Source organism: Alosa pseudoharengus, unplaced genomic scaffold, assembly GCF_046254945.1.
Source record: "Alosa pseudoharengus isolate Yale_2024_CS ecotype anadromous, Long Island Sound unplaced genomic scaffold, YU_APseudo_1.1 YU_APseudo_1.1_scf_16, whole genome shotgun sequence".
NCBI classification, from domain to species: Eukaryota; Metazoa; Chordata; class Actinopteri; order Clupeiformes; family Clupeidae; genus Alosa; species Alosa pseudoharengus.
The window spans coordinates 17,321,554-17,340,139 of record NW_027468630.1 but is presented as its reverse complement, the minus strand read 5'-3'; the positions used below and the strand labels follow the sequence as shown (position 1 = coordinate 17,340,139).

At 44.5% G+C, this 18,586-nt stretch overlaps 1 protein-coding gene across 4 annotated transcripts in view; it reads left to right on the top strand.

Annotated features, from left to right (window-relative positions):
• map2k5 (mitogen-activated protein kinase kinase 5) overlaps window positions 1-18,586 on the top strand; it is a 59,150-nt gene that overhangs the window by 9,880 nt on the left and 30,684 nt on the right. For 2 of the 4 annotated variants that reach the window (XM_076287259.1, XM_076287257.1), the window contains exons 8-18: window positions 1,389-1,453; window positions 6,940-6,979; window positions 8,082-8,150; window positions 9,055-9,136; window positions 9,360-9,421; window positions 10,068-10,116; window positions 10,601-10,674; window positions 11,991-12,041; window positions 12,914-12,985; window positions 14,649-14,678; window positions 14,826-14,900. In XM_076287259.1, the coding sequence (XP_076143374.1) occupies window positions 1,389-1,453; window positions 6,940-6,979; window positions 8,082-8,150; window positions 9,055-9,136; window positions 9,360-9,421; window positions 10,068-10,116; window positions 10,601-10,674; window positions 11,991-12,041; window positions 12,914-12,985; window positions 14,649-14,678; window positions 14,826-14,900 (669 nt within the window). The remainder of the gene's footprint in view (window positions 1-1,388; window positions 1,454-6,939; window positions 6,980-8,081; window positions 8,151-9,054; window positions 9,137-9,359; window positions 9,422-10,067; window positions 10,117-10,600; window positions 10,675-11,990; window positions 12,042-12,913; window positions 12,986-14,648; window positions 14,679-14,825; window positions 14,901-18,586) is intronic. The other 2 variants (XM_076287261.1, XM_076287260.1) reach the window with 1 other exon arrangement.

Sequence of the window (18,586 nt, the reverse complement as noted above, 5' to 3'; positions counted from 1 at the left end):
CCTTTTTACAGTGGGATGGGATGAGATCTTTATCCCACACCGATCGGAGATGTATCTGTAGTCAATGGCCCCTGTCGCTGCCTTTCTTATCCGCTCAACACAAACTTTCTCTCTCTCTCTCTCTCTCTCTCTCTCTTACACACACGCGCACACATACACACAAATGCACACACACACATGCACACAAACGCAAACACATACACTAGCTCTTCCTCTGGAAGCACAAGAGCCATTTGGAAGCCGAACTCTGTCAGGCAGACAATTAAAGCGAACCTGTTCCCTGGTGTCACCTGTTAGGCGCTGGACTAATAGAGCTGTAGCAACTGCACATCCTGACATCTGACAAGTGCCCCCTCCCCCCTCCCAACACAACAACACACTTTAACCCAATCAATGGGCCTCAATTGGAAAGGGCCACCCCCCCTCCACTCCCCCCAGTTGTCCCTGCCCTCCAAAATGAGCTGTGACAATCCAGCATTGACTTCATATCAACCGGAGGCCAAGGAGCAAAACATGCCCCTCTCTCCAGATATTGACAATTGCTTTTGGCTACAACTGGTCCCCTAAAGTAGATTTATTGGCTCAGGTTATATGATATAAATATTTATCTAATATCTGTCATGCTGCCAAAATGGCAATTGTTTGGTCGTAGAGGTCAATATCGATAAAGTGACAGTGGCGCACACTTGGTTGGTTTGACTTATGTTTCAGGAGACAGTGTTTTATATAGCTGGAAATGAACTGGCCCTGTGGCAACTCTCAAGCCCTTCTTTAGCGTGCCACCTTTTAGCAGCACAAATAACCATTTCCTCCCATTTGGCCTTGGACTATGATCATATTGATTATATTTATTCCTACTTGATTTGTTTGGATTAGACCTATTGAACATTTTTTGTGCAAAACACTAAAATAATGTTGCAAGTCCTCCTTGATGCATTCAGGTTTAAAGAGACAACATACACAAAGGGACCTGAAAGTGAGAGAGAGACAGAACAGTCCTGTCAATCACGCTGACGTGAGGAAACAGAGACTGCTCCGGTCTCTTGCTGCCCGTACAAACGTCATTGTGTTGTACAGTGTTTTGACACCTTTTATCAAAGTTGAAGGTGACGGGCGGGACTCAAACAAATCGTCATTAAGCTTTCAATCACATGCTGCCACACCACTGTCCCCTTATAAATTGGACAGCAAATGTTGTATTGATCCTCCCCTCTCCTCTCCACCCGCCGCTGAACTTGAAATGACCTGAGCAGCAGCCTGGTGGTTTATGGCTGGAGCATCTTTCTGCCTGTGATATTCCTCAGCCTGCAAGGAGCATCTTTCCGCCTCTGATATTCCTCAGCCTGCCATGGCATCTGCTGATTATTTATCTCTATGTGCTTTCATAGATAAATGAACAAGACATACAGTATCAGGAGCAGCTTGGCCATGGAAATGGAGGCACTGTGTACAAGTAAGTCTGGGCACACACACACACACACACACACACACACACACACACACACACACACACACACACACAGACTCACAGACTCCCAGACACACACCGACACACACACTGTTATGCATCCCTTAGAAACTGCCTTTTGTAATACAAAACTCTTTCAGCAAGATGGCATTTTATCCATCACTTTTTGCATGCAGGTAAATGAAAGCAGAGGTGACCTTCCTTTACATAGCTAAAGAGGGTCTGCAAGGGGTTTCTGTTTTCTTACCGATTGAAATGTACAGTATTTTTAACTGTATATCCTGTAGGAATATCAGCACTCTGTGGTTCCCATTTTGTCTCTGGCTTCATTGTGTTATTTATTTCATGAAGTGAAGGTTGCCAAAATGGAATGCGGTATTGATTTTGAAGTTGAGGAATGGGAGTTGTTATGCGTGCCTCCTCTTTGCAGGTTGGGTGTGCGCGTCACAGCTCATTTCTATTACTACAGTGATATACGAGGTTGGCACGGGCCGCACGACAGGGTGGCGCAGGTCGCCCTGCTCAAATCTCAACACCCCCCCCCCCCCCCACACACACACACACACACACTTACACACTTACACACACACACACACACACACACACACATACACGCACCCTCACCCTCACCCCTCCGCCCCTCAACACTGTTTCCAGCCATATCGAAATACTTTATTGAGATTGAAGTATTGATCACCTCTCAGGGTAGCCTTGACTCCACATCAGTGTAGCTGGCCTGTTGTTTGTTTATTTATTTATTTATTTATTTATTTATTAAGTTTGTTGCGGGGGACCTCAGTGGGTCAGTGCTGGCTCTCAGGCGCTGCCATGCTTCTCTGTGCCTCTCGCCGGAGCGCTACACATTTCATCCATGTCATATTTTCATTGACGGGGAAAAAGAATGGAGAGAGAGGAAGTCGAGAGGAAAAAAGAAAAGGCGGTCATGCTGCCAGCAGTGGTGGCGGAAATCTGTTAAAGCGTCGCGTGCTGTAAAAAAAAGCCAATATTGCAACCCAGACGACTTTTAAATCAATCAAACTCAGCAGAAAAGCCACACACTCCAGCTCCCAATTTTTATGGCGGCGTGGAGGAAAAAAGTGCTGATTTTTTTGTTCTATTGTGAATGCTTTTGAACAATTTCTCGCCAGGGTGCACACAAGGCACTTTTGATGTTATGTTTTGAGTGAGTGAGCACCCTGTCACAGGTTAAATAAGATACTCAACAAATCACCAGGGACTTGTTTGGGGATATGTTGTTTCAAACATCCCTCAAGTGTTATGGGTGAAGAATTGTTTGTTTGTTTATCAAAGTTGGCGCCCACAGAGAGGACTTGACATGCCTCCTCTGAATATGAAGAAGAGAAACAAACAAACAACAAAAGACTATGTTTAAGCTTGATGCTGGATAGGCTTTCGTTCGGTATATGTGTGTATACGTGCATGTCGGCCTTTAGCGGGCTGCATAGGTTAGCAGGTTCACAGCATAACAGTGGGGTGAAATGTAGACGTCCACACAGACGCAGGGCAAGGAAACAGGAGGCTTGGCCGCCCAGATTGCTTGCCGACGGATCTGGCCTTGGCGACCCGACGTTGGTTCCCCAGGTCTGTGCTAGCTCTGAGCCAGATGGAACCCAGGGTTGACATCCACCTCTGTCCCACAATCCCCTGTCCTCAATCACCTCTACTCTAAACACTTTTGCTTAATGTAAAAACACAAACCACTTTGACCGTCAAACATGCATAGATGTTTTTCTCTTTTTTTATTTTTGGAAAAAGCAGGGTGCCTTGGGTATAAGGTTAAATTGCTTTCCTTTAAAAAAATAAATCACTTGGCTGTTCTATAGGGCTTTAACCTAACCAGAGCCTATCGCTGTATGGTTATTACATGTCAAGGCATGAAGAGTTGATAAGGTTGTCTTTGACACTCAAACATGCAACACGCTCACACATACATCACACTCTGCCTCTCTTTCCTCTGCCCTCACGTCCACACACAACAGCTCCACTCAAGAGCATGCAAACGTAGGTCAATGTTCAGGTTTCTACCCCCCACTGCTTTTTTTGCGATGTGGTATTTCTTCGCTTTGCTCTGTTCTCATAAAGGCGATTCTTGGGCAGGTAGACTCCTATTAACCTTCTTCCCTTTTCAACCCTCCGTCTATGACTCCATGGCCATGAAGCTGAGAAGTACTGTAGTTCAACACCAATGACACCTTTGATGTCCGTCGTGCTGATCGCATGATTTGAGAGGAGTTTCATTACACTCATACAGGATTTCAGCGCACGTCACCATGAGGAGGGTTGTGGCCTTTGGACAGGCCGGGTATCTCGCACAGAAGGATCTACTGTCATGGCTCATTGCATCTGCTTAATGGGGCCATACGCATGCACAGTTTGAGTGGCGTTTGAATGGGGGCTTCAGACCGGTTTCCCCCACAAGATTTAATTTCATCTTTATGCTAGGCTACCTACCAGTGCTCTAGCATTAGTGGATGGTGTTTGAAGCCCTCCCCCTCCCCTTTCACTCCTCTTCCCTTTCTTCGTCTCCAGCCTTCTCTTTCTTTCCATCACGTGTGGGTCCAGTGCTGGTCGTCTCAGGTGTGGTGGAGGCAGGAGAGGTGAGGTCTGCAGTAACCCGAGGCAGCGTCTGTGAGCGCTGGGTATAAGGCAGGGCAGCCATGATTCTCTGTCCCGGGGCCATGAATACTGCATGACGGAGCTTTCATTACAGCATAGGCTTGAGTGTAAATAAGATACAGTGGAAGGGACGTGTTTACCGGGGGTCAGGACACCGCCGGCTGGATAACCTTGCCCCGTGTGGCAGGCCTGTCACTGTAACTCACTCTCCCCTGGCTGGCTCGCCATGCCGGCGGGTTCAGGGACGCTCCGTGAATGAACCCTTCACTTATCCACCACTTATGGCAAGCTTCTCTCCAGATGATAGTGACCTGAGCATGGCTTAAACTTCTATTGTTGAGCTGCAGTATTTCAGATCAGATACAGCAAGTGTCATAAACAGGAATTGTCTCTTATCCCCCAATAGAATAAAAAAAAATCTGTCTATAGTGGGACAGTTCAAATTCTAATCGTGTTATGAATGTGGTCAGTTGTTATCAAGGGCTTGTATCAATACCCAGTCACAATCTGAACCTTTACTTTCAGTGATTAACATGAGACTGCGCTGCCATCAGTGTCTCAATTAACATCTTCCACTGGTCTTAATTAACATGCAGATGTCTAGGATAGCTGATGTTGATTGCAGCTTCAAGGAAAAGTAAGACATCACATTAGATGTAAAAAAGCAAGTTGCTAATGCTGTTCAAGGGATGATTCCAGGCACCACTTACACAGATCATTGTTAAGTCCCCTCACCATACTTGCAGTACACTGCCCCCCCCTCTCCCCTACATACACAGCACATTATTTCATCAGGAAGCTTCTCCAACACATATCCCCAACATACTTACAGCACACTGCCCCCCCCCCCCCAATACACAGCACATTGTCTCATGAGGAAGTTTCTCCAACACACATATTGCACACTGCCCTCTCCCCACATACACAGCACACTATCCCATCTCCCCCGTCATCCCCCCAACACACACACCAAGACCCCTGGCAGTTGGGTTAGCCCCTTGAGCCGTGGATCTGCCCAAGGTTTCTTCCTTGGTAAGGGAGTTTTTCCTTGCCCCTGTTGCTCTTGGGTGCTCCTTGTTGGTGCCCCCCCCCAATCCTCCCCCACCTTTCTTATGCAGCCCTTGCCACTTACTCTACTAAACCCCTCTTCTACTGCACTTTTTACCCCCCCCCCCCCCCATAAATGCACAAATAGGCTGACACCAGACATAATTTCACTGCATTTCTTACTTCCAGTAACTATATGCATGTGACAATAAACTTCCTTGTATCCTTTGTAACAGTGAGCACATGTGATCCCTTAAGCCAGCAGACTGTTTTACCATAGAGGGTGCTGTGAGGACATTGGCTGTGAGGGCTTTCATGGCATATGCAGTAGTGGCTATGCCCATACTCCACACCAACAGACAACCGAAGCCTGAGCTATATTGCTCTTCCCTTCTGCTGTTCGATGGAATAAAGGCTGAAACGTCCCCAGAATGAAACCAGAGGGTGTTCTTTCTTTGGATCCCCTGCTCCAGTGTTAAACAGTTCTACTGCACCCAGCAACTATTAACTTAAGTGAATTCTCAAGGACATCAGGCAGGACATGTCACAGATGTGGGAGCAGGAACTTGCTAAATTGAAGATGGGAAATGTGGTAGGTGCAAGGACAGTGGAAAGGACAGTTTTTGTCTTAATATAAGTGACTAAAATGTTTCAGAATCCTTTGAGGAACCAAAAAAGACCCAAGTGTAAAACACTGTTGGAGATGGTCAGCTTTTTCAGGTTTTTTTTGTACAAAAATCCCATTAAAAAAAGAAAAAATAAACAAGTGCAACCTTGAGCAGCGGTCCCAAGATCTTTATGTCTTTGCCCTAAATGTGTGTATTTACTGGTCCACCCCACTTAAAGACGTCATTAATTAAAGCCCTTGGCTGCTTTGGAGGTGTCTGACTGTGTAACTGGATCCCCCTATCTACTCGGCATTAATCACTCTACTGGCCTGTGAAGAGGCCCACTGACTGCGACACCACAGGAGAGCAGCACCGGCACCGGCTCGCTGCAGACCTGCCGTAAACAAACCAGGCGGGTTGACGGGGGGGAACAGTCTGGTGCGTGGCCCTTACCGAGCAGCTGTCCCATTGGAAGATCAGGTGATGGCAGGGGCACAGGAGCGCGGGTTATGTAAACCAAGACCTTGCCCACTGCCCCAGCCCGTAACCCAAGCTAGCGGTCTGGATTAACAGCACATTATAATTAAATCATTGCGTCTTTGCCCGTTAATACGGCCGACATCTGAAACCCGTCTGGGAAAACGCACACAGAGGCCAGTCAAGCTGTTGTGATCAGCAGAGGGCCTCTAAGTATGCTGATGTTATGTAGGCTACAGAGCAGGGCAGCTGACCTTCTCAGCATGTGACAAGTCCTTATCTAAGGGCATCGCGATGTAGGTGCAGTCTCGGAGTTAGACACATTCAGCTGGCTATTGATTGCATGTAATTACCATAGCAGAGTTGGAGTGAACTTGTACCTTCTCTCCCTCTCTCTTTGCAGGAGGCCCTATTCGTTAGTCTTCTCTTAGGGCTGCGTAGATAACTGCTGAAAGTTTAAAATGCTTGTATTTCTTACTGACTCATTACTGACATTACTGATTTTATTTCATTAAGGCATTTGGAGAAAAAGCACCACTGAGACGTCAGAATCACAATGCATGTCCTGTATCATAACCTTTGAGAGTCTGAAGGCTTTCGTTGTATTATACAAGAAACACCATATGGACTCATGGATGTCAAATTACACACAGACATTGCAATAATTATATGATTTTATAAACATGTTTTTTAACTTTTCAGGGCTTACCATGTCTTGGGCAAGAGGGTGTTAGCAGTGAAGGTAAGCTTGGGCTCTACTCTTTTGTGGTTTCCTTGAGGGACTTCCCTCAACCAACAGAAAAAAACTGCCTGACTGCTATGACCACAAAGAGACAAATTAATCAAAATGCCGTCCACTTCCTTACAGACACTGTGGTCAGTAGCAGCATCAGACTGATGCCGCCTTGGCTCTCGTCCGTCTGCTCCTGACCCCGCGCCCTCTGAGTGTGCTGGTGAGATTAGGGAGAGTTAAGACGAGGGGGGATCTTAATGTGACCTGTGACTGGCACATTTGTCTCCCCGAGTCTCCTACTGTAAATAGATAGTGACAAATGGCTGCCCACAGTGCCACCACAGAGGACACACACACACACACACACACACTCACACACACACACTCACACACTTCCTGTGGTTGACTGTTAAGCTTGAGAAGTACTTCCAGGATCCTCGTTTATCTTGACAACTGGCTCTCTGCTGCTACTCTCACTAATGTCTATCCCTTTGCTTTCCCTCATGGTCATCTCTCCTTCTCCTCCTCTGCTGATCCCTACTGGCTCCCTCGCTTTCATCCCTCCTCCTCCTCTGCTGTCGATGGCCCTTTCTCTCTCTCTCTTTATCTCTCTATCCATCTCTCTATCTTGCCACTGGTTGCCTGTCTTGCTAAGCTAAGCTCTCCCGTTTGCCCTGTCGTGTAAGCGATCTCCTCTCAATGAGCTTTAAACAGGGGCTCTCCACTACCTGTAATCAATGGCTTCTAAATGTGACAACTAATCTCATTTGTTAGCCTGTTTTAGTAAGGCAGGGTATACTTTACTGATGGCTATCCTCCTCAAGGTGCTACATTGAACAACGGAACAGAATTGTTTTTTGTTAATATATTTATTGAAAATTGTTCACAAGACAATATGTAACATTATATTATTATTATTATAAAACAGGTGTTGCTATCAGTGCTCCAAATGCCAGTTAAAGTATTGCCGATATAGAAACAGTAACATTATAGCATAAGATAAAAATCTAAATGTAAATGGCATATAGGCAAAATTCTCCTCTGTACATGTACTATGGGATCATAGCGTGTTGTAGGGAGTGACTGTGACTACTGCTTCTCTGTACTACAGGTCATCCCTTTGGACATCACTGTGGAACTGCAGAAGCAGATTATGTCCGAGCTGGAAATTCTCTACAAGGTTTGGTCTTCTTTTCAACCTGTTGTTTGAAACAGAATACTTCCTTTACAAATTCTTGTTGTAGTGTGGTGTTGTCATACCATATACTACAGTATTATTAGTTCAGTCACTTTGCAAGCTCTTTCTTGCATCACTCTTGGTGCTCCTCATTGTGATGTCCGGCAGTTGAAGTTAGCTTTGAATCATTAGCAGTGTGATGTGACTGGTGGCATACTGAACTAGGAGGTGGCAGGATCTCTCCAGTTCTGTTCAATAATTCAGAGAGAGCCGCTTACTCCTTACCTCCCTTATCCACCTCTTCCCTGTCTGGGAAGCCAGCCATAACTCCATCTGTGAGAAAGCAACTAGTACTGAATACGTATGTTGCGCATCACCACCACAACAATCATGATTAGACCCAGGTGGTCCTGCTGGGGCCAAAAACTAAATGCTTACTTTGGATACCCTTCTGCTAAAGTAATTAGGGTTTAGTTTATGTCAGTATAACCATCTGAATATGTAGTTTCCTTGTACCATGTGATGGTTATGGTTACTTGGCAGACACATTTTTCCAGAGCAACTTTACATCATCATAATAGTAATAAACAGTAGCAGTAAGCTATACACTAACTTTAGCTGCTTTTAGACATGACTTCCGCCTTATATTCGGAATCTTTGTCAAGCGGAGGTCCGACCCTTCGGGTGATTCAGATATGATGCTAACATGTGGACATTATGTGTGAATGACACCGACGCACATGAACAGAATAACCATGCGGACTTACACCTATGTCTGAAAGCAGCTATTGTGAGAGCATCAATTATAGTAAAAAACAACTAATTAAAAATAGGATTAGAGGATGTGTGTTTTTTTGTATGAGCTGAGAGAGTGAACCTGTGAATTCCTCCTGTTTCCCCACCGCAGTGCGACTCTCCGTACATCATCACGTTCTATAGCGCCTTCTTCGTGGAGAACCGGATCTCCATCTGCACTGAGTTCATGGACGGTGAGTGGGCACTGCTGAACAGCATGGATGTCTCCACGCTGGCTCGCCCCTCTCTTGGCATGTCTGATGTCTTGAGATCTAGCAGGTGAAGTCAGGAGGTGATCAGATGCTGTATTGTCTTGCAGAGGGTTTGTTGGATGCGTGTGTGTTCCGTGACTCTGTATTGTCTTGCAGAGGGTTTGTTGGATGTGTGTGTGTTCAGTGACTCTGTGTTGTCTTGCAGGGGGTTCGTTGGATGTGTACCGGCGGGTGCCAGAGCATGTGTTAGGCCGGATCGCAGTGGCCGTAAGTGTCTTGTGTGCCTCTGATTTTAGGATCGTCTCACATCACAGTCTCTAAGCTCTCATTGTGCCTGCCGCTTGCCTGCTTCTGTAGCCATCTGAAGACTACTCTGTGTGCGGTGGTTTCATTTGCAGTTTTTTAAGTGGTGTTTGAAGGTTGGAGACGTTTGTTTCACATGCATGCCAAAGTGTTGGGAACAGACTTTGGAGGTCCTCTGGTGATGCTCTGTACGGAGGTTCTGTTGCACTCAGACACAATGCTTTTGTGATATTTTCTTCATTGTGATTTCCATTGAGCTTTTATTGTCCTCCAGCCTCTGCTTTCATTCCTGCTCGTAATCAAACATTGATGGCTATTTAGTTAGAGTTAATTCTAATTCACAGCCCAACCCTCCCCACACACACACACACACACACACTCTGTCAGGCCATTTAATGATCTGGATAAAGGCCTCCTGGAGCTGTGCTTGTGATATGGGTCTTTCAGCTCCTCCCCTCAACCTGTCTTTTGGCTCCACTTACACTCACTGGTCTCTTCCACATTAGCAACGCACCTGCCTTTCTGTGAACCTGTGTGCAGAAAAAATGTTTTTTGAGACTATACATGTAAATAAATTCCTTGTCTCTTTCTGCTTCAACTTCACCAATAGGTGGTCAAGGGACTTACATACTTGTGGAGTCTAAAGATTTTGCATAGAGGTAAGTGGTGATTATTGTTTGTGTGTACAACATCAAGCCTTTTCCTTAGACCAGTTTGCTTATCGCTCCCTTTTAGCTATAGGCTAACTGGTCTAACCTACTTCCAGTGAATTATGCCAAGCTAGGCTAATGTTGTCAGACTCGGTTTTTGCAGGCACAGAGAAGATAAGGATATGTATCATTCTTTAAAGGAACATGCCAACTTTTTGAAAAATTTGCTTATATTATTATTATATTATTATACCCCAGAGCTAGACAAAATTATACATACCCTACTCTTCTCTGTGCAATAACCCAGTCTGACACTCCAGCCTAGATTAGCATAATTCACTCGAAGTGGGTTACACCAGTAAGCCTATAGCTCCCAGAGGTGACAAAATAGACTTCCTCCACACAGTGTATCATGTGCCATTTTCCATATCTGCTCACGTATGTGGTCCTGTTCCTTCTGCTTGAGCTCTGTCCACTATGTCTGTCTCCACAGATGTCAAGCCTTCGAACATGCTGGTCAACACAAGAGGACAAGTGAAGCTGTGCGACTTTGGAGTCAGCACGCAAGTACGTCCCCCTCCCCATCTCCCATCTCCCCGTCGCTGTGTGTGTGTGTGTGTGTGTGTGTGTGTGTGTGTGGGCCCGTGTGTCCAAGAGAGTGGCCTGTCACACAAGCGTGATGGAGTCTGACAATCACACCAGCGTTGGCCTGTCAGAGCCTTTTATTCACTCTCCTATCACAGGCCAGAGGACCCTCCTGGGACTGCCTCCCCCACTTAGCCTGTCACACACACATGCACACACACACACACACACACACCATAGCTCAGATTGCAGTGTGTGTCTGCGATCCAGCTGTTTTAATTACTCCATTCACAGTCCACGCTGTCTCCTCATTGATATGCATCTGAGGCCACGACCAGGGCTTGTCTCTGAGACAATAGCCAAGACTGAGAGTGTTTGGGGTGTGTGTGTGTGTGTGTGTGTGTGTGTGTGTGTGTGTGTGTGTGTGTGTGTGTGTGTGTGTGTGTGTGTGTGTGTGTGTGTGTGTGTGTGTGTGTGTGTGTGTGTGTGTGTGTGTGTGTGTGTGTGTGTGTGTGTGTGTGTGTGTGTGTGTGTGTGTGTGTGTGTGTGTGTGTGTGTTGTGCTCGGCGCCGTTTGGGACAGGCGTGCCACCTCAACAAACGGCGGAGAGAAACAATAGCCAGCCGTCACTCTCCACGTGCCCACCAGTTCTAATTAATTCTCAGCGCCCTGCGTCCCTCCTCTGAGATCCACGCCGACGGTGACCCCTGGAAGAGGGGCTGAATGTGGACGCGTGGCACCTGGTGGCCTCTCTCTGTCTGCTCCGTGTAGGAGGCAGGAGAGTCCCCGTGCTGGACGCTCCTCCGCTCCCAAATAGAAGCGAGCCACCAGGGGACTGCTCTCATTACTACCCTCCCCAGCACAGCACCCCCCCCCCCTCCCTCCCTCCTGTCAGCGCCGCTGAAATCTCCACTGTTTGCCCCAATTCACAGCTCCTGCCCCAGCGGACCCCTACCATGTGTGTGTGAGAGAGTAGAGGCTGGCGCAATAATAACAGTCTATACATTTTAGATGCAGGTTTCTGATGTGAACGATGCCACCTCGCAACCCCCCCCCCCCCAGTTTCTCAATTTTTGGGCTGAGTGTATGTTTACTAGGCCCCAATACACTGCAAGATTAAAAAATAATTTCATTTTGTTGTCTGCATTTGGTGTTTAGAATGCTCTTCTATACTCATTGGGGCATTGCATCACTACAATAAATAAGCCCTGTGTTTTGGATGATGTCATTCAGGATAGACTTGAAAGCTGTTAAATAAATGCTAATACTGTCTTTAATTTCCTTTTTTTTTTTTACAGTTGGTGAACTCCATCGCTAAAACATATGTGGGAACGAATGCCTACATGGCTGTAAGTATTACCGTTATATTTCTCAGTATTTTTCCCTCCACACCAAGAATTGCTGTCATTTTTCTGAAGAGGGTTTGATCTGTGTCCACCCCTCTGCCCCCCCCCCCCCCCCCCTTCCCTCCTCTCCTCTGCATCAGTACCGCAGCAGGTGTTCACGTTGTGTTGCTACATTGACTCTTTGTAGTGTTTAGCTGGGCTTTGCTGGGCGGCGACCAGCACTAAATAAATTACCTCTCTTACCAGGAGTCGTGCTGCTTCCTGCTCACTTATAATTAGGCCAGAGCCAGAGATTAAGCCCAGGATAAAACAGTGCTGTGAACTCCCATGGCAGTACTGGACTTTTTTTTTTTTTTTTTTTACAGATCAGATCAGATCAGAGTAGAGCAGTAGTACGTTAGTACTTTTTTACTCTCTGCAAAGCCAGAGCCACACATGCACGCCTGCATGCCCACTTCTACTGTGTATAAGTATTACAAGAGCACACCTTATTATGCACAAACCACTACGTCACCTACATACTTCAACCCTGTACTCCTGCTCATCCTATGTATTTCTGTGTTGCGTGCCCTGATATTGAAGATTACCTTTTATTTATGTTTTTATGACTATTGGTCCAATGTGTTTTTCTGTATTATTTGTGTAGTCTTTATCTTTAGTTATCCACTGTACAGCACTTTGGTCAGTTTATGCTGTGTTTGTTAAATGTGCTTTAGAAATTAAATTTACTTACTTACTTACTTACTTACACTCATGCCGTTTGCATAAGTGTAGCCACAGAAACAAGTGTAACTAAAAGAAATGTAACAGAGATCATGTTCATGTCAAAAAGAGTCAGGCTGTATGTAACCTTTCCTGGTGTTCCTTCCCCTCAGCCTGAGCGGATATCAGGGGAGCAGTATGGCATCCACTCGGACGTGTGGAGTGTCGGCATCTCACTAATGGAGGCAAGTCTGTCCTGCTTTGTCTCACTGAAGGTTACTCTGAGCTCTTCATGTCTAAAACGATGTGCGCGTATCCCCCGCTCCTGCCACAGTCGACTGCCACAGAAACATTGGTGCCCTGCTGCTGTCGATCGCTGGGGCTAGTAGCGTGCGGAGAGCTATGCCTCCATTCCCTGTGGGCAGGCTGTCCAAACAGATGTTGGCCTACAGCAATGCATGGATCACTCTCAGGAACTCCCACTGATTGCTATAAAGGGGCTTGGCTCTAACACACTTCTCTCTCTCTCTCTCTCTCCCTCTCTCTCTCTCTCTCTCTCCTCTCTTACTGTCTCATCTCCATCTATGTCTCTCTCTGATTTGTCTTTATCTCTGATGTACGCAAAGCGTTCTGTTCCGTATACTCTCTGCCCACTGCTAGTCCTCAGCACATGCCATGTCTCGGCAGTGTTTCTGCACTGTTTGGCATAGCAGCAGCAGCAGCACTAGCAGCACTAGCAGCACTAGCAGCACTAGCAGCAGTGGTGATGGCGGTGGCGGCCTGGTGTGCATGGTTGAAGCTGAGATTGGGAGTCAGTGTGGCAGAGCGCCATCAATCACCCAGCCAATAGAACTCCCAGTAATTAGAGCCCTACTACACTTTCACCCCACACACACACACACACACACACACACACACACACACACACACACACACACACACACACACACACACACACACATGCTCCAAATGTGTGTCTGGGTGTCCTCACTACACTCTCATTCCATGCCTACTGTACCTCCACTCACCAGTCCATGCTCCAAACGTGTGTGTGCGTGTGCGTGTCCTTTAGGGTGTGTGGCATTTGTCAAAGCACCCCAGTAAGGTGGTCTTTTGAAACAGCATTGTAATTTCAGTTTGCTAGTAGTTCTCATTGTCATTATTGATTCTCAATCTGTTACTGTCAGTACTGGTCACAGCTCTGACAAATGACCACCTGCCTCCCACTCACTTGCGTTTATCAATACCACAAGATATTATCACAGCTCTAATAGTAATTGATGTAAATGTTGAAAAGTATCGGTCAACATTATTGATATGATCATGAGTGAGTGGTCCAAGGCTCTTCATATTAACCTAAACAAAATGGCCTCTGAATGTCAATCTCACTCATCTGGAACCATCTAAAGATCGCAGCCTGATGTCCCCCCGCAATGTAATAAGACTGATGGGGATTATAAATGGAGTGAGTCTAGTGGAGATCTAAGACGTTCCCTGCTCCCTGCTCAGAGGGACATCTCATGTAAAGGTCTACTTCAGCTCCTGGCTTTCCCTTGTATCTGTCTGCAACATCCTTCATCTCTTCAGGGGGTTCCACTCTAGTTATTAACTAAGTGCTTGTGTATTTTTTAGAAGCTCAATACATGTGAAGAGGCATTGAGCCATACAAAATCTTTTTTTTAATCCACCAGATGCTGTCATCTGTAGATTAAACCTGAACCTAAAAGATTTGGTCAACACATCGTCAGGATCACTGTTTGTTTGTGTCATGTTTTTAGTAGGCCTACTAGGCCCTAGATATTTATTTGTACAGTAATTGTGTAATTGCATATATGCAACAAAAATATGGCCTCAGACAGTAATTTGTGGCCTAGTGTTTTAAAATTCTCCTAATTTCTTTGTTCACAGTTAGCCCTGGGTACATTCCCATATCCACAGGTGAGTGTCAACTTCACTTTCTTTCTTTCTGCACCTATGTTAATATTAACTTCATATTCATATCAATGGTTAACATGGACCTAACAATAGTAAATAAGTAAGTATGATTTATTTCGATAGCACATTTACAACCAAAGTGCTTTACAGGGAGAAGAACATTTAAAGGGCCTTCCAGCCCTAACAACACATCATCCAGGCAAAGACCAAATACAGTACATCCAGGTAGAGACAGATACAATACAAAGATAACCTTCCTCCTCAGGTCCACACAAGTTCAGTGGCTGCCAAACGCTAATCAGAAGAGGTGCCTTTTCAAACATGGATTTAAAAGCAGTCACAGATGGTGCGAGTTTGAGTTCATCTGGCAGACCGTTGTCTTGGTGCACTAAAAAGACACCAAAAGCACGGTTGTGATCGTGTGATGTCTAGACGTGCCTGAACTGCAGACCTTAAGGAACGTGCTGTGCACAACTGGCTCAGTCTCCGTGCCATCTTCGGGTCCGGGTGCCCACGGGGACCCGTGTTCGAGTCTGGCCTGCGGTCGTTTCCCGATCCCGCCCTGTCTCTCTCTCTCCTACTGTCCTATCCAAATAAAGGCAAAAAGCCCAAAAAATATACTTTAAAAAAAACGTAATTTTGGTGCACAGGCATTACATGTGCATCTCATAGGTTGGAATGCGTCCATTTAAAGCTTTAGAAACAGTCAATGGAACTTTATACTAGGTTCTATATTTTACAGGAAGCCAGTGTAAGGCTAGTTGTACTGGAGTGATATGATTTCTTTTCATTATACCAGTAAGCAGTCTGTAAATGTGTAAGAGATGATTCAATGACTCCAGTAATAAGGGCCTTGCAATAATCCTATCTTGAAGTAATGAATTGTGTATGACTTTCTCAGTTGGCTTTAGTTTGGGAACTGTTCTGAGCTGGAAAAAGATAGCCTTTACCTAACTATTTATATACTTAATAGTCAGCTTTAGTGAGAGTATGATAATTTTTAATTGCAGTATTCCATTTTTAGCAAGATCAAATGTCATCAAGCATGAGGTATTATAGTATATAGGTGAGGTAGTGACCCACCCTGGGTCCAGCGTCAGGCCTGTTCTTATTGTCAGCTTGCTCTAAAATGATTTAGGGTTGTCGGCTCAATCAGATGGTTCAGTTGAAGCCTGGCATGGAGTGCAAACTAAAGGTTGCCGTAGGAATGACCAGACGAATCCGGTCAGCGAATCCGGTCAGCAGTCGTTTTATTCATTTATTAAACAATCAATGCAAATTCCACTGTTTAAAAAATCTCATATTCTATTTTAAACAATGGGTATAACATTTCAGACCCAGATTTATTGTACAACCCCAAAACAGAAAAAGTTGGGACGTTGTGTAAAATGTGAATAAAAACAGAATGTAATAATCTTCAAATCTCTTAAATTCATATTTAGTTGCAAAAAGGACACAGACAACATATCAAATGTTGAAAATGACAAATTTGACTATTTCATGGAGAATATATGTTAATTTTCAATTTGATACCAGCAACATGTTTCAAAAAAAGTTGGGACGGGGGTAACAAAATGCTGGAAAAGTTGTGTAATGATAAAGAAAACAAAAGGAAGAATGATTCACAACTAATTAGGGTAACTGGCAACACGAGTGGGTATGAAAAAGATCATCCCAGAGAGGCAGGGTCTCTTAGAAGTAAAGATGTAGTGGTATTCAGCACTCTGTGTAAACCTGTGTGCACAAATGATGAAACAATGTCATTTTAATGCTTCTTAACATGAAATTGTGACGTATTTAGGGAGTTCATCATCTAAAGGACATATTATTATTAAAACATTCAGAGAATCCAAAGAAATATTTGCAAACAGGGGAAATAGCTGAAAAACAAATTGGATGGCCGTGGTCTTTTGGACCTCAGATGGCATTGCATCAACACCAGACCTGTCATTGTATCGGCTCAGGAAAACCTCTAATGACCATTGTCTATGTGCCCAGTTTGATACTCAATTCAAAAACTGCAGCCAAAATGTAACAGCTAAAATTGTATTGAGACATGATACAGAAAATACCACCCTCTTATCTGGGCCTGAGCTTGTTTAAAATGGACAGGTAACGTGGAAAAAGGTCCTGTGGTTAGACCAATCAAAGTTTGCCATTCTTTTTGGAAATCATGGACTCATCTGGGCTAAAGAGGAGAGGGCCTATCCAAGTATCCAACCTATCCAACTTGTTTTAGTGCTCAGTTCGAAACCCAACATCTATGACGGTGTGGAGGAGCATTAATGCCTACAGCATGGGCATCTTGCACATTTGGCAAAGCACAATCAATTCTGAATGATGTATACAGGTTTTGAGCAACATTTACTGCCATCCAGGCAATGTCTTTTTCAGGGACGACCTTGAATATTTCAGGAAAACAATGCCAAAATGAATTCTGCACATATTTAAATAGTATTTCTCCATAGAGGAAGAGTCCAGGTGCTAAGATGGCCTGTCTGCAGTCCAGATTTGTCAAATTAGGTGCATAATGGAATGAAAAGCATGATTAAGAAAACCCCATACTTTTGAGCGATTGAAATCCTATATCGGGGAGTAATGGGACAACATTTCATTATCAAAACTGTAGCAAATGGTCTCCTCAGTTCCTAAACATTTACAGAATTGTGTTAAATGAAGAGGTGAAGCAGCACAGTGGTAAACATGCTCCCGTCCCAACTTTTTTTGAAACATGTTGCTGGCATCAAATACAAAATTAACATATACTTTCCATGAAATAGTCCAAATTTTCATTTTCAACATTTGATATGTTGTCTATGTCCTTTTCGCTGCTAAATATGGGTTTACGAGACTTGAATATTATGACATTCTGTTTTTATTTGCATTTTACACAATATCCCAACTTTTTCTGTTTTGGGGTTGTATATTTTGTGCATAACCACATAATCCGACATAGATACTGATGCATAGATACAGAACAAAACTAATAGAACTGATGCATCCGTCACAACATAGATATAGATACAGAACAGAACTAATAGAACTGATGCATAGATACAGAACACAACTACATGCATGTGTCACAACATAGATATAGATAGATAGATGTAGATACAGAACATAGCTAATAGAACTGATGCATGCGACACAACATACATATATATATATATAGATAGATAGATGTAGATACAGAACATAGCTAATAGAACTGATACATGCGACACAACATACATATATACATATATATATATATAGATAGATAGATGTAGATACAGAACATAGCTAATAGAACTGATGCATGTGTCACAACCGCCCTCAAGCTTTCCACCGACTCCTGCCGATGACCCAGTGGATTTGGGAATCTCATCAGCTCTTTAATTGGATGCTAATTGGGGATTTGTCTTGCTTATCCCATTCTTGGAATTGCGGACCTGTTAACCTATGAGTTAGAAGCGCCCACCTGCACCAGCCACATGGAATATGGCCAACACGGATTTAGAAATTTCAGCAGCTTCGCCAGTTTAGATGTGGCTAAAGCAGAAAGCATCTCAGACCTTTGTTTTTAGTTTCACTATTCAAGCTGGTACCCCTTTGAGTACAGGCACGTTCATGAGAGTTTGAGGTGTTTGTTTGTATACCAGCTAATTTTGATGTATTGAAGAAACTGTTGGGAAATTTAGCCTACTGCTGCTGTATTCATTTAGCAAGTGTATCTCCAGGCAATGACATTAGCGACCTCTTAGTATGCCAATTAACCTCCTGTACAGGCCTACTGATGACCATGTCATAGGTACTAGCCACCTTCAGTAAAAACACCTTATATTAAAAAGGCCAGGCCAAAGAAGTAACTGCCCGTTTGATTAGAAGCTTAGGGACTATAAAACAAGCCCTTAATTTTTGTTAGAGCCAGT